The 15,630-nt window shown below is 38.5% G+C and overlaps 1 protein-coding gene across 1 annotated transcript in view; it reads left to right on the top strand.

The window, feature by feature from the left end:
- Window positions 1–15,630, top strand: part of HAO1 (hydroxyacid oxidase 1) — a 58,414-nt gene that overhangs the window by 24,640 nt on the left and 18,144 nt on the right. Inside the window, exons 3-4 of the mRNA XM_081256045.1 lie at window positions 578–833; window positions 9,088–9,263. Coding sequence (XP_081112171.1) covers window positions 578–833; window positions 9,088–9,263 — 432 coding nt within the window. The remainder of the gene's footprint in view (window positions 1–577; window positions 834–9,087; window positions 9,264–15,630) is intronic.

The raw sequence follows: 15,630 nt of genomic DNA, 5'->3' as shown, positions 1-15,630 counted from the left end.
GTTGGTGTTGAGTCTGTAGGCAGTCTGCTGACAGAATTCCCTCTTCCTCAAAAACAGTCAGTCTTTTTCTTAAGGCCTTCAACTTATTAGATGAGGCCCATTCACATTATGGAGAGTAATCTGCTTTAGTTAAAGTCCACTGATTTAAATGCTAAACTCCTTTAAAAAAATATCTTCATAGCAACATCCTGGACATATTTGAGCAAATATCTGGGAACGATTGCTTAGCCAAGCTGACACATAAAATTAACCATCACAAAAATATTACTTTTCATGGGTGTGTATATTTCATTTTATTTATGAACTATAGGTTATCTAATCCCCTAAAGTTGGAGATTCAAGATGCTCCCAATTTTTTTATCCGAATACATAGCACATCTTTGGCTATTTGAGTCATTTTTGTCTTCAAGATCAGTTCACAGAGTGTGGAATGGAATGCATATTTCTTACTTTTAAAGACTTAACTTCTTATTTCCAAATTGCCCTTGTAGATGGCTTTACCCCTGGAACCATAACTTGAAGACTTTGGAGTAGGGAAAATGCCAGACTGACCTTGATCTTCTCCTTTCTTCCTAAGCTTGCAGGTCACTGGGAACAGGCATGATGCTGAGCTCCTGGGCCACCTCCTCAATTGAAGAAGTGGCAGAAGCTGGTCCTGATGCACTTCGCTGGCTGCAGCTGTACATCTACAAGGACCGTGAGGTTACCAAGAAGCTGGTGCAGCGGGCTGAGTGGATGGGCTACAAGGCCATATTTGTGACGGTGGACACACCTTACTTGGGCAACCGCTTTGATGATGTGCGTAACAGGTTCAAACTGCCACCCCAACTCAGGTAACCATGGGCCTCTGATCACTGGGTCCCTGAGCTGGTTTTCTAATTCTCTCTGCTCTTGTCATGATCCAGCTCCAAAGACTTTCTCCAGTTTCTATGTGGGTGCCCTGGGGAATCAGATCTTCACAAAATGTTGGTCCCAAAGTATGGTTGACTGGGATTTGTCTAGGGATGATAAGGTCTGGGTTCTAGAGATGGTGCCATTTTCAAATATCCACATAATCCTCAGCAAATCACACCCCTTATATGGGTGTCATGTACTTGAGCTATAAAAACAGAGACAGGAATTGCTGTATACTTGTAAAAGTCAAAAAAATTATGTCTCAGAGTGCATTAAGGGCTTTGAGTAAGATGAATTGCCATATAGACAGAAGATATTTAATTTAACCTAAACAACAGCTTGTTATTTTGATCCTAATACCCTATTTCTTTGTCTGCTGAAATAAAAAAGCCCCCTTTTAATTTTATTTTTATTGTATTTGGAACAACTCTGGCAAGGAAGATTGAAGAAAGCTAAAAGAATGGAGACAAAAGAAGCCACACACTTGCTCCTTCATCTACTACTCCTTCTTTCAGCAATATTCCTCTTTTGTTGTGGTTCACCCATGGATCAAGATTCATTAACTTATTCACTGGTTCATTCATTCTTTCATCCATTTACTCATTCATTCATCTTAGCTAAAACAATGTATCTAGTAATCTAAAACTAAACTGTGAGCCCATCCATCAGCAGGGAATTGTTGTCCTTTTCCCTGTAAAAGATTAGAATCATCTTGAGTTAAAACTAGAAACTCAATGGAGTTTACTGAGAAAGAGCCCCAACCTCTGATCTCCCCTCCCCTTCGTTTTTACCTTCCCTCAGTTCCCACCAAAATCTGCCCTTATGTTTTTCATAGGGCTAAAACTATTTGAACAGGAACCCAAATCTTAGTTTTCATGGAGGACATTTTGATGATGGGATTTCAAAGCATCCATCAGAGTACAGGAAATGAAGGATGCCTTCTTTGGAATCCTAGACCTCACTTCACACGGACTGTTGCTTATTTTGTCTACATATAAAGTTAATCCTTTTGAAAGATCCAAAATCTAAAAGATTCAAAATCAAATCAGCATTCCACATAAGGACAATAAGATTGTTGGAAGCCAGGAACTCCATATGTATTAGAGAATGGGATGTCTCTCATGCATCACATAAGTCCATAGTCTTATGTAAGTGTCACATAACTGTCATATAGCTCTGCTGTGTGTATACTTATTTAAGTATAAGCTACTATGCATAAAATCTTGCTGTTAAACCATACGTAAATGAGCTGTGTGATGTTATCTCCGTGACACTTCCAGGTAAGTTTAAGATATTATTTCTGTATGGGATACCGTCAATGGCCCAATGGCAAAGTGCTCCCCCTGACAGCTGTCAATCACCCCGCTCCACGCATCCCAACACTGAGTTGCCCAAACATCCTGTCTTTCTAAGAGAACAAAAACAAAAACAAACGTCCCTGACATATTCCTACTTCTTGCCAAATTCGTCAGAAAGTAGACGGTTTCAAATTTCCTTAATATGAAACCTCTATTCACATTATTTCTCTATTTTGGTTGCCTTCATTTGTAGACTTTCTGAAATAATTAGTTTCCGAGTATTTCGGCTTCTGACAGGAAGTGTCCCTCATTGTTTCGCTTCGGCCATTTAAAAAGGAATTTACTATTCCTTTTCCTCCTCCTCTTACCACTTCTACTAGCAACAACAACAATAATAAATAGTACAGTAAGTTTTCTTTAAGATTAGGAAACAGTTTCTTGCTCTGGATAATAAAAAAGTGTTTCAGAGCACTATCTACTTAGTTGGGGGATGACACGTGTTAATTCTGGCCAGTATCTCTTGCTCCTGGGTGCCAGGGCCATTTAGCCAGGAATGGGAAGGCTGTTTTGCTTTTTCCCCCTTTTTGCTCCCAGGCTCCTGCCCAGATGACGTGAGGGACTGGGAGACAAAGGCCCTTTTCAGCTGTCGATGTGCACAGGAGTGGCCACGGCTCCCCAGCTTGTCACATCTCCCGTCTGAAGATGATCAAATAATGAGCCACACATCCAGGCTACGGGGAACACAGGAAACACTCCTTGCTGGTGCCCTGGCCCCCAGTGCGTACACTGGCCCTGTTTGTCCCTGTGGGCTTGAGGGGGGCAGCACCCTGGGGCCCACATTCAGCAGTGAAGGCAGAGCACATGATGGGAGGCCCAGGCTTCCGCTGGAAGCCACATGCTACCAAAAAGCTCATCTGTTACAGCCTGATATGAAATCAGGTTTCTTTCCTCAACTGACCTGACTCATAGAAGGTGAAGCCGGGCTGTTCAGAATGAGGTTTGGCAGGCAAGGGAGGCAGGAAATCCAGAGGAGAATGAGTCTGTAAAGCGGCGGCTCCTTCGAACCCTCACGGCTTCCTCTGCCTGGAGGGGAGGGGGCGGGACCTGACTCCTGGCGTCTGGGACCAGCCAGAGTTCAGGAGTTTGGTAATCTCTGCTTGGTCCATATGCAAAACACACGTATGTGTGCAGTATAAGTGGCCCAGAGGTCCCCGAAACTCAGGGGGAGTAAAGCGAATTCTCATCTGCTCTTGGCAGAGGAGAGGATTGAAGCCAATTCACCAGACTGGTTCCTGAGGCTCTGAGACAGGGACCTTCATCCATCTCCATGCCCCACAGAGGTGGCTCATTTACCCCGGGTTAAGATTTGGCTCTTCAGTGCAGCACCAAGGCAGTTAAAAGAAAAGAAATTTCCAATCATCGACTAAGATCAAGGTAAATCATAACACCTACACTTTTGATGATTTGCCCAGGGACATGCTTCCTTATGCCCTGAAATGATGTATTCATCACAACAGCCAGAGCACAGCCCACAAAAAGAGACCAGACTGCACTCTCTTCCCCGGTCTCTCTGGATAAAAGTAGCCAGTGAGTGTCCCCCTTGCTTCTCTGACCTCACTGCCCAGCACCCTCAACTTCATTCACTCTTCCTAGAACCTCTGGCTTTCCTACTGTTCTTTCAACATGCCAAACATACCTGCCCCTTAGAGCCTCAAAATTGACTCTTCCCTCTGCCTGTAAAGTTCTTTCCTCAAATCAGTGATGACTAACTTCACTTTCTTTACATTTTGACATCAGAGGTGACTCTACATGTCTTTATGTTGGGAAACAAAAATTAAAAAATAAACAGTAGAGATCAGAATAGAGACACAATATGTGTGAGGATCTTGGGTTGTGGAGGTGGAGGGGAGAAAAGGATTCGAAGGAGGACTTTGTACATGACCCAACAGCCTCTAAATGATTTGGTTAGGAAAACGTTCACAGCATAATTCACATAATATTAAACAGAATAATGACCTCCCAAAGATGTCCATGTTTTGATCCCTGGAAATTGTGAATATGTTTTTAATACTTTACCTGGCAAAATGGACTTTGCAGATGTGATTAAGTTAAGGACCTCAAGATGGGATAATTGTTCTGGATTATCACAGTAATGGAAAGCATTCTTATAAAAGCAAAGCAGGAGGGTCAGAGTCAGAGAAGGAGATGCAATGAGAGAAGCAGAGATGAGTGATAGTGTGGGGAATCAGGGACTGTAGGTGGTTTCTAGAAGCTAGACAAAGAAAGGAAACGGATTCTCCCCTACAGCTTCTGGAAGGAAAACAGCCCTATCGACACCTTGAGTTTAGTCCAATGAGATACATTTTGGACTTCTGACCTCCAGAACTGTAATATGATAAATTTGTGTCACTTTAAAGCCTCTAGGTGTGTGTGTGTGTTATAGCAGCAACAGGACACAACTACAATAACACAGATCTGCCAATTTCCTCTACAAGGTATCTTCTCATTGAGACCATGTTTACCATATTTAAACTTTCAAGTTAAGCATCTACCAGATCGCATTCCTCTTATTCTGCTCTTCTTTTTTCTTTATTTTGTATAGCACTTATATTCTAACATGCTTCATAAATTACTTATTATGTTCCTTGTTTAGTTTCTGTCTCCCTTGCTAGAATATCAACCCTAGGTGGCAGGCATTTTTGACCATTTTACTAAAACACTGGCACATAGTAGGTGCTAAATAAGTAATGTTGAATCAGTCAATAAAAATGTGCTAAATCATAAGAGATTTACCCAATAAAACAAGATCAGTAAGAAGTTGAACGAGGGTTTGGGCTCATACTTAAAATCCTTGCCCTGAACCTTTCTGCCAATTGCCCAGCCACACTGAAGAAGAAATTAGCAGGGCTATGCAATCAATAGAAATGTTTTCCTAACCACAGAATTAAACGCTAGTGTTCCATGCACCAATTTCTATAATGTATTATGAATGTCTCTCGCTCATGTTGTGTTGATACTGCGTGTTATACCGTTTGTTATTTTATAGTTTGTTTCCCAGAGTGGAGACATATGGCTTTATCTTTATATCTTTAATGTCATGTTTTCAATACTTATAATGCAAAATATTGTATATTTCTCAGTAATAGTCATCTTTATCAACGTTACAACTGGTTATTTAATAAAGTTAACGTTCTTTAGTAGTTGTTACCTTTGTATAATACTAACTTACTAAAAACTAAGATCATTTTTATATTAGATTAAAAAGCATATTTGGGGGCCATTCAAGGCACAATGAGTCTCTTACAAAGAAGAAATCCTATCCCTTGCCTTTGGGTCATTAAAAAGATTGGGATTTGGAGAATTAAGTCCCAAGTAATCATGTTATTATTTTGATGTTGCTCTTTTCCTTCCTTATGAAATGGAGTACTTTGGTTATCAGAAGCCGCTTTAAGTGTTTTTCTGTGTATATGTCATAATTCTAATAAAAATAGCATTCATGGAGGTTTCCTTCAGAGCCATGGGTAAAACACTCCATTGTGGGTCTCTGTCAAGATATCTGAAAACTTTTTCTTGGCTTCTGGCTTTGAACAACGTTTTAGAGTAACAACAAGGCTTCATTGTGCCCTGAAATTTCTGTAAGGCAACATTCATTCAAGTGTTGATCTGCATTTCACCATCCAAGAATAACAACAGTTATTTATATAATTTTATCCATGTTTCTGTTTTTTCCTATCCATTTCACCCTTTCACCCCACCCCTGCTGAAACACTGTAGCTTGTTTGGGATGGGGGTAGGGTGCTATGCAGAGAATATACACATACAGATATTATTCTTTTTTTTTTCCCCTGGTTTTGCTATAGGATAGACAGACTGGACCTTTTTCTTATTAACAATATTATTTAGAAGTTTGTCATTTAATATCACTTAATATCATTTCTAAGTAATGGAATAGCTCTCCATAGTAAGGGTATGTTTATTGATCAGAAGGTTAGCTTAATTAAAGTTAGGAGGACCACAGAAGGCCAAAGTCTGTGATAAAATGTAAAACCCTAAGTGGTTTGATTTAAAAAAATCCCAAGTATTTCAGCTAAAATCCAAACCAAAACTCAGCAAATAGATGGATACCAGTATGACTCTCATGGAGTTGGAATTTTCTGTGATATTTAATGGCCAGCTGAGTCAATGAAATTATTAGACTAACTATTCAATCCTTATTGAGAAAACTTTGCCGGTGGTTGAAAAGAGTTACTTGGGATGTGAATGTTCATGTCCTTATGTTAATAGATGCCACCCAAGCTACACAACCAGCTATTTTAGCTGAAAGCACACTAAAAGCATTAAACCTAATTTTGTATTGAAGTCTTATGATTCACTCTCTCTTTTTTTTTTTTTTTTTTTGGCTGCACAGTGCAGCATGCGGGATCTTAATTTCCCAACCAGGGATTGAACCCATGCCTCCTGCAGTGGAAGCATGGAGTCTTAACCGCGGGACCGCCAGGGAAGTCCTGAAGTCTTATGATTCTCTTAAAAAAATTAAAAATAGTGTGCCTATGTGCTTCTAAGTTTATATAAAAATTGTTATAGCCTTGGCTCCAAGATCCTTTCTGTGTTCAGTGGCAGAGCCAGTGGAAGGGAATAAAAACCTATGACTAAGCGAGAGATACAGCTGTACTTTTATGCAAAGAAGACATTGGCTAGCATGATAATTTATAATGTGCAGAACAACAAGGTGAGTCCAGATCATTGTCATCATTCAAAGTCAGCCTTTTAGAGAAATGAAGTAGGTAATTGGATTTGGGTCTGTAGGGCAGGTAAGTCACATGGATGGTGCCATTGTGTATCCAGATAGCCATCAATCCAGTTAGTGGTCAGAGGTGCAGGCAGGAAAGATTTTATCCCTAGCTTGGAGAACTGCCAAAATCTAGTCAAGATATCAGGATATTAGACTAAGAGAAAAGACGTCAGGTATAGAGTAAGCCAGTAGCAGAGTCTTACAGATGAATTAGAAAAATACTGTTCTAAGCTGGGTTAACAAAATTAGACATAGGAGAAGGCAGCAACTCAATGGGATGTGACTCAGTTTGGGTTCCTTTAGGAGCAGAGTGAGAGGCACTGTTTTGAGTACAAATAGTTCTTCTGGAAAATGAAAGGAGTAGGGAAGAGGTGCAAGGGAGGGGAGGTAGTGAACAATGGACATGTTTTCAAGACAGCTACAGCTATGGGCAACTAAAGTTTAACACTGCTGGGAAACTCTGGGAGATCTTGTAGAATACTTCTCAGAGTTAGTCTGTCTATGTGTGAAGGAGCTGGGGTATTTATATATCAACACCCTTGACAAGTTGAGTCCTCTGCCTAGATGGTGACTCAGGCTCCAAGAGCAAGAAAAAGTCATATGTATTAGTCAGGTTCTCCAGAGAAACAGAACCAATGGGATATCCATATCTATATATCAGTATCTATATCTATAGAAAGATTTAGTATGAGGGATTGGCTCACACAATTATGGAGGCTAAGAAATCCAAAAGTCTACTATCTACAAGCTGGAGGCCCAGGAAAACCAGAGTAGTACAAGTCCGAATCCAAAGGCCTGAGAACCAGGGGAGCCAATGGTATAAGTCCCAGTCTGAGTGTGAAGGCCCAAGAACTGGGAGCCCATAGTGTAAGTCCTGGTCAAGCCAGAAGGTTTAACAACCAATAGCTCCAATGTGCAAGAGCAGGAGATGATGGACGTCCCAGCTCAAACTGAGAGAATGAATTTGTCCTTCCTCCACCTTTTTGTTCTACTTGGGGTCTCAACAGATTGGAAGATGCCCACCCACATCTTTCCTCAATCTACTGATTTACATGCTAATCTCACAGACACACCCAGAAATAATGTTCTACCCAGTTACCTAGGCATCCCTTAGCCCAGTCAAGCTGACAAAACTAACCATCACATCACAGGCAAAGTAAGGAAGGTCTTGATAATTGGAAAACTCATGTCTTGGTCAGGATTGTCTGGAAGATTGGGGAGTCTTAGTCATCAGGCAGAGAGCCTCAGAGAAAGCAACTAAATGGCAGAGGGAAAAGCAAGAGCTGACAACTCATTTGCTGAGAAACACTTCCTAATTCTCCCTATGCCCACAACCACCACCACCACACTAATAGTAGGACAGGGAAAAGAGTCTACAGCGACAACAGACAGAAGTTGTTAACACATGTTACTGCAGTTCCAGTCTCCTCTAGAATTTTCCACAAGGACTTTGAAAGATTTCTGAAGTCAAATGCAATTACCAGAATGCAATTGAGATCTGAGTGAAGAAAATGTAATTAGGAGTCAAGAGACCCATTTTGGAACTCAAATGCTGCCTTAGATAGTTTTATACTTGGGGGCATCTCATTCTGCAGCTTTGGTTTTATTTTCTACATAAAATAGGAATTATAGAGTATTAATTTTATTTTCCAAAAGCTTTTAAAATTGTGGCTATATGAATGCCCTTTGTAAATTGTGATGCGCCAAGCAAGTGTTCATCTTTATGATTAGTATGCATTGCTGGCTGAAAATAGCATCAAATTTATTGTTTATATTCATAAACTGGATTAAAAAGGTAGAGATATTTAAACTTGACCAAACATTTCTCCTTTAAACTGATTTATTTATGTAAAAAACCTAAGATGTAAAATAAACTTTAAGTGACCAATTAAGTCCACTCAATTGTCACATTTAGCCTGGAATCCTCCACCAAAACATGGAAAATGTAAATGCAATCAATCTGTAGATGGTTGAAGAGTGAACAGCCCATTGATTTGAAAAGGGAACCCTGTTTTTGTTTTGTTTTTTTTTCATTGAATGAGTCATTGTAAAGATATCTTTAACTTTGGGAAATATCTCATTTTATGTAATTCTTTATTTCAGAATGAAAAATTTTGAAACCAATGATTTAGCATTTTCTCCCAAGGAAAATTTTGGAGACAACAGTGGACTTGCTGCATATGTGGCTAAAGCAATAGACCCATCTATCAGCTGGGAGGATATTAAATGGCTGAGAAGACTGACATCCCTGCCCATTGTTGCAAAAGGCATTTTGAGAGGTTTGTTTATTTCTCTACTTGAGTTGACCATGATTTTATGATTCTTTATGGATATGATCATAATAGTTTTTCAGGGAAAATAATCAGGAAAAATGAGTATGGAAATAGAGACATCTTATCTCTCAATTCTCCCTTTTGGTGTTAGTAAGTATTTCCTCCTTCTTAGGTAGTATTCTGAAGGAGAACAGGATTCTCATGAATTAAGAAGTTACCTTTTCTAAAGAATTGGGATGCCATTGCCTTATTTTGGAACTGTTATCAAATCACAGAGCTTGGCAAAATCTAGGTTGAAGGTCTTGAGTTCATTGCTTTGGTTGAAAGGTGCCAACAGCTGCTCTAAGACAACAAGAAGCCCCAAGGATGATATTATGACAGCCAGACCTGTTTAAAGAGCCTTTTCTATTTTTCTTTTGTTCCCTCCCAGTACCAATGACTAGAACTGACTTTTTGAGTGTGGTGAATCCCACATCACCTCCCTTTAAAGAAAGGCTGACAAGAACATTAAAATCCTCAAATATCAAGCCGTAGGTATTAAGGAACTTGACCACTTCCCCAGTATCCACATGTATGCAAATCCCACAGGGAGGTACCAATGACTATAATAATTTGGAGTGTAAATGTGCTCACCCACAAAAATGTTTTCTTGCCTTTGAATATATTTCTTAAGTACTGTTATATGAATAACTGCCCAAAACATATTATTTTAAATGGAAATGTTTAAGTAAGTGGCTCTAGGATGAGAGATTCTATTAACTTATCTCAAGGTTAACAACGACATAGAAGCAAAACTTTTTCATAGGCTTTACTTGAATATGTATGAGTCCCATAGCCCCTATTTATAAAACTCTAGGCATGTCCTCGACTTTATTTAATATTCTGTACACATAAATAAGCTAATACAAGTAAAAGAATGGGCCTAATGAAGCTTTTAAGTAGTGGAGCTTTTAAGATCTGTCTTAATCCGTGATTTTAAAACAAAATTGTCACATTCTTTCTTGTTGACCATTGTCTTAGTTCAAAATTTCTGTGGATTATACTTCATTGAGCATACCCTGATATTACAGACACCTTTAAACAACAGTTTCACTGACCTTGCTTGCATCCATATTGTAGTCCATGATTGTAGCTATATTCAACTGTAGGTACTAAAGTATTAACCTGAAGATCTGCCACATTCATTCATCCATTCAATTATTCACTCACTCATTCATTTCATAAACATTTATCCTGCTTACTGTGTGCTAAAATAAAATAATTTGAGGTCCTTGACCAAAACGACACCCCATTCTTGTGGGAGACAGACATAAAAACAAGAATTTGGGTGCAATAAGATGTTAACAGGTGTTGAGATTGAAATCTATGCAGCATAAGGGTGAGGGTGAAAATAGGCTTTAGACAATTATAAAAGTGAATTAGGGAAGGTTTCATTGCAGAATGAAAGGTGATCCTTGAGTTTTGCCATGATATCAGGTCAAAAGACTCTTTTTCAGACTTCAATCATGACAAAACACAGCAGTCACAAGTTAGCAGTGTTAAAACATATAAGCCATATTAGAGAATGTAGACTTTAAGATTGTTGAGCACCACTAAGAATATTGATCAGGGAAGCCACCTCATCAGATTAACATCTTAGAAAAATCATGCTTTGTGTAATGGACCTTCTCAATGGAGTTGGCCAAACTGTGGTCAAGGAGTCTATTTAGGAAACTGCTTTGCCCAGACAAGAGATGACTGTGACTGACCTACAGTAATGGCAGTGAGGAATCTGAGAGAGTGTAGTTATTTTACAAAATTAGTGCTGTTTCAAGTATTTAATTCACTCTCATGACAGAAGTGGCCCAGGGCAGTTGGCTTAAAAACACCAAGGTCATTTAATTTTTTAACCAACTTTTCAATTTTGGATTCCCAGTATATATAATTTTCTACAACTTTGTCCTCTAGGATATGACCTGAATCTATTGAATTAGACTTTAATATCATGTTATGTTGAAAAATACTTTGGCTTCTAGAACTTCATTCTGTGGTCATTTTTACCAAGGACCACCACCACCACCATCACCTCTCTTTTTTCTTCTTATCCATATGTATTATTTACTTGCTTGTCATATTTTCATTATGTTTTGCACCCAGTACACAGTCCAAATGTTTGTTAAGTAAAATCCTCAGTGAAAACTACATGAATGTCTATAATTAGAGAGAGCACAAAAGCAAGAGAAGGAGAGATAGGGCATTTGGCATTTGAAAGGAAATAACTTATCTATACATGTACAGTTTACATTGTCTAGTTTTTCTGTAGCTATTCATTTCATTTATTTAACAAACAAGGATCATCACTATGACAACAGCTACATCAGGTGGTACACATGCTCAATCTGGGTGGAGGGGAGACAGGTGTGGCAAGGCCAGTTGTGGGAAATTCAGGTGTCAATATTTCACAGATCTTCATCCAGAAGTCACATGGACTGACTGAGAGTCATCTATCCTCTTTCATTTCCATTTTCCCAGAAAGACACAGATTGTGTTTGTAGGAACATGAAATCATGGGCAACTGAGAAGATCTCAGTGAAACATCCCCCCTTACCACCATTTTAAGAATTGCATTCTAATGAATGCAAATTGGACTGCAAGATGTAATCTCTTGCTGTGGTTAAACTCTGCCTTTGGAAAACTAACACAAACTCCAAACATGTACTTGAAGCAGGATTAGGTCTTTGCCAGAACTCACGCTAACAAATGGCATTTGAGCAGACATATGCTTTTTAGAGTTGTGGGTTTTTTTTAATTAAAAATATTTTAAACTAGGCTGTCTCACTTCTGAAGTGGCTTTTGGTCTCTCAGAAACTTCTCTAACTCATTATTTTCCTATCTACAGTTTTTAAAGACATTTTCAAAGAATATTCAGTGTTCCTGGATTGTGTACAAAGCTGCTGCCATGGAGCTAGGATTTAGTTACTAAACTCCTGTTGAGATAGCACAGAGTCCTGGGTCAGAAACTCCAAGGGCTTGAGGGTAAATCTTGAGTACTTACATTTCACTTTGGTATTTTAGATTAAGTATGGAAATAATGAGTTAATAAGATAGCAAATAGTGCTGTTCACTATTGACTATTGTGTTTGTCGATCAATTAGTGTATTAACTGGCAAATCGACAAATGTGGAATGGCATACCAGTAAACTCTAGGGATTAATGAAAATATCAAAGATTCATCAACATTTTGCTAAAACCATTTTGACCTTCTCGTTAAGGAAATATTTTTCTCTCTGGGTTAAAATAAAATGTAAAACTATGGACAAGATTTCATAAGCAAGTAGTGAAAGGGGCTCGTATCTGGTCCTAAATGATTACTTTCTTTTTTCTCTAGATACTCATGATCCTATCTTCTGAGCAAACCACTCTGTCTTTTCTCCCTACATTCCCAACACTGCCTGGAAGAACACAGAAAACCACTTGAAATGATAGAAGACAACAAACTATGACTTAAGTAGCACTTACTTCAAAATGAAAGGCTCATAATAACCATAATCCTCACTAGGATGAAAATTTATTGTTATAAACAAAACTCAAACAAACTTGCCAAAATTATCCAGCAAATGAATCTTCTTCTACCTACTCATCCTCTTAGTTAACACTCCCTGCACCATCAGATGAAAATAATAATAATAATAATAGTGCATATTCATCTGAGTGCTCAACATGTGTCAGGCACTTTCGAAGTATTCATTCAACTCCTTTAATCCACAAACCAATCTTATGTGCATCTTTATACCCATTTTGTAATTTAGTACACTGATGCACAAGAAAAAGTTAAATAACTTGCCACTTACATGGCAAGCAAGTAGCAGATACAGGATTCAAATATAAGTGGTCTTATTACTAAGCCTAAGGTGTAATCTCTTTTTTCATACTGTGTAGGATCAGTTTATTGACAGTATTCAATATCTCAAAACAGGTTATAGCTACACGGTGGCAGGTATCTGCATATACATAGGAGGATTTCGTACATCTTCAATCACAGGGTTCATATATAGTTCATATATTTTGATTTTTTAAATTTTGATTTTATGTTTGGTGTCACATACACAACTAGATAACCAGGGCAATTCCAAATACATTTTACATTGTTCATTAAGGTTATACATATGGTTATATCTCGACTTTTAGAAAAATACCACACTACATCTCTTTATCAGAGTAGTAAACTCATGCAAACATTAAAGCTGAACTAGCCAATATGGCAGCCACTAGCCAAGTGTGGCCATTCAAGTTAATTAAAATTAAATAAAGGTAAAATTCCAGTTTCTCACTTACACTGCCACACTCCCATTACTCTATGGCTACATGTGCTACTTTATGGAACCACACAGATCTGTAACATTTCTATCATCACAGCAAAGTTCTATTGGACTGCACTGTATTAAGGCTGTGTCTTTGGAGAACCATTTTTCAAACATGTTTTAAATGATGGTATATTGGGCTTTTGGTTCAAAACACTCTTATCAAAACTAAGACCCCACTGAAATTAAAGTATAGAAATCCAAAAATACATAACACTTATGACAACAAAGCAAAGGAAAATGAGAGGCACAAACAGCAGAGAAACCTCAAGAAATTTATGAAAGAAACAAAATGTAAGAGATCATGTTGACAGGAGGAAAATGAAAAGAAAACTGCCTCTGCAGGTAGTCTTGGTGAGACTGCTGACAGCAGGAGCAAGTCACATCATGGGATGCATCAGGGGGCTCTGGGTGTCTAGTGTGTAAGTGTGACAGAGATGGGGGATGAAAAGTGGAAACTGAAAAGCAAGGGGATTAATTGCAGTTCTGTTTGTGAAGCTCACATACCAGCCAATAATCCTGTCCCCCTAGTGCAACAATAGAAAACTTGGCATAATAACTTGCTTCTTTTTAATGAAATAAATGGGTGCTGGGGACAACCTATGGGTGGATGACCTTCACAACATGCCATGATACTGTCCTCATTCTGACACTGAAGTTCACAGTGCAGTAGCCCCTCAGTTGACTTTCCTTGTCTTGTCCCACATGGAGTTCCAAGAATTTCTTCTCCAGGCAAAGACTTGGCAGGAATAAAATTGATTTGCAAAACAGCTCCGGAAGCCTTTATTAGCTCCCTAGTCTTTCTTCTTTGTATATAAGTGAAAAATTTAGCATCACAAGGCATTTCAGAATGCCTTGAGTTAATATACAATATTTGTTTTCCTCTTTCTGACTTACTTCATTCAGTATGACAGTCTCTAGGTCCATCCATGTCTCTACAAATGATCCAGTTTCATTCCTTTTTACGGCTGAGTAGTATTCCGTTGTATATATGTACCACATCTTCTTTATCTACTTGTCTGTCAATGGGCATTTAGGTTGCTTCCATGACCTGGCTATTGTAAATAGTGCTGCAATGAACATTGGGGTGCCTGTGGCTTTTTGAATTATGGTTTTCTCTAGGTATATGCTCAGTAGTGGGATTGCTGGGTCATATGGTAATTCTATTTTTAGTTTTGTAAGGAAACTCCATACTGTTCTCCATAGTGGCTGTATCAATTTACATTCCCACCAACAGTGCAAGAGGGTTCCTTTCTCTCCACACCTTCTCCAGCATTTGTTGTTTGTAGATTTTCTGATGATGCCCATTCTAACTGGTGTGAGGTGATACCACATTGTAGATTTGATTTGCATTTCTCTAATAATTAGTGATGTTGAGCACTTTTTAATGTGCTTCTTGGCCATCTGTAGGTCTTCTTTGGCTAAATGTCTATTTAGGTCTTCTGCCCATTTTTGGATTGGGTTGTTTGTTTTTTTAATATTGAGCTGCATGAAATGCTTGTATATTTTGGAGATTAATCTTTGTCCATTAATTCGTTTGCAAATATTTTCTCCCAATCTGAGGGTTGTCTTTTCGTCTTGTTTATAGTTTCCTTTGCTGTGCAAAAACTTTTAGGTATCATTAGGTTCCATTTTTTTTCTCTGTTTTTATTTCCATTACTCTAGGAGGTGGGTCAAAAAAGATCTTGCTGTGATTTATGTCAGTGTTTTTCTTATGTTTTTCTCTAAGAGTTTTATAGCATCTGGCCTTATATTTGGGTCTGTAATCAATTTTCAGTTTATTTTTGTGTATGGTGTTAGGGAATGTTATAAGTTCATTCTTTTACATGTAGCTGTCCAGTTTTCCCAGCACCACTTACTGAAGAGACTGTCTTTTCTCCATTGTATATCCTTGCCTCCTTTGTCATAGATTAGTTGACCATAGGTGTGTGGGTTTATCTCTGGGCTTGCCATACTGTTCCACTGACCTATATTTCAGTTTTTGTGCCAGTACCATATTGTCTTGATGACTGTAGCTTTGTAATTTAATTTGG

The sequence above is a fragment of the Mesoplodon bidens genome, assembly GCF_964165515.1.
Source record: "Mesoplodon bidens genome assembly, chromosome: 15".
NCBI classification, from domain to species: Eukaryota; Metazoa; Chordata; class Mammalia; order Artiodactyla; family Ziphiidae; genus Mesoplodon; species Mesoplodon bidens.
Note: the sequence above shows the minus strand (reverse complement) of the source record. Positions and strands in the feature narration are given on the sequence as shown.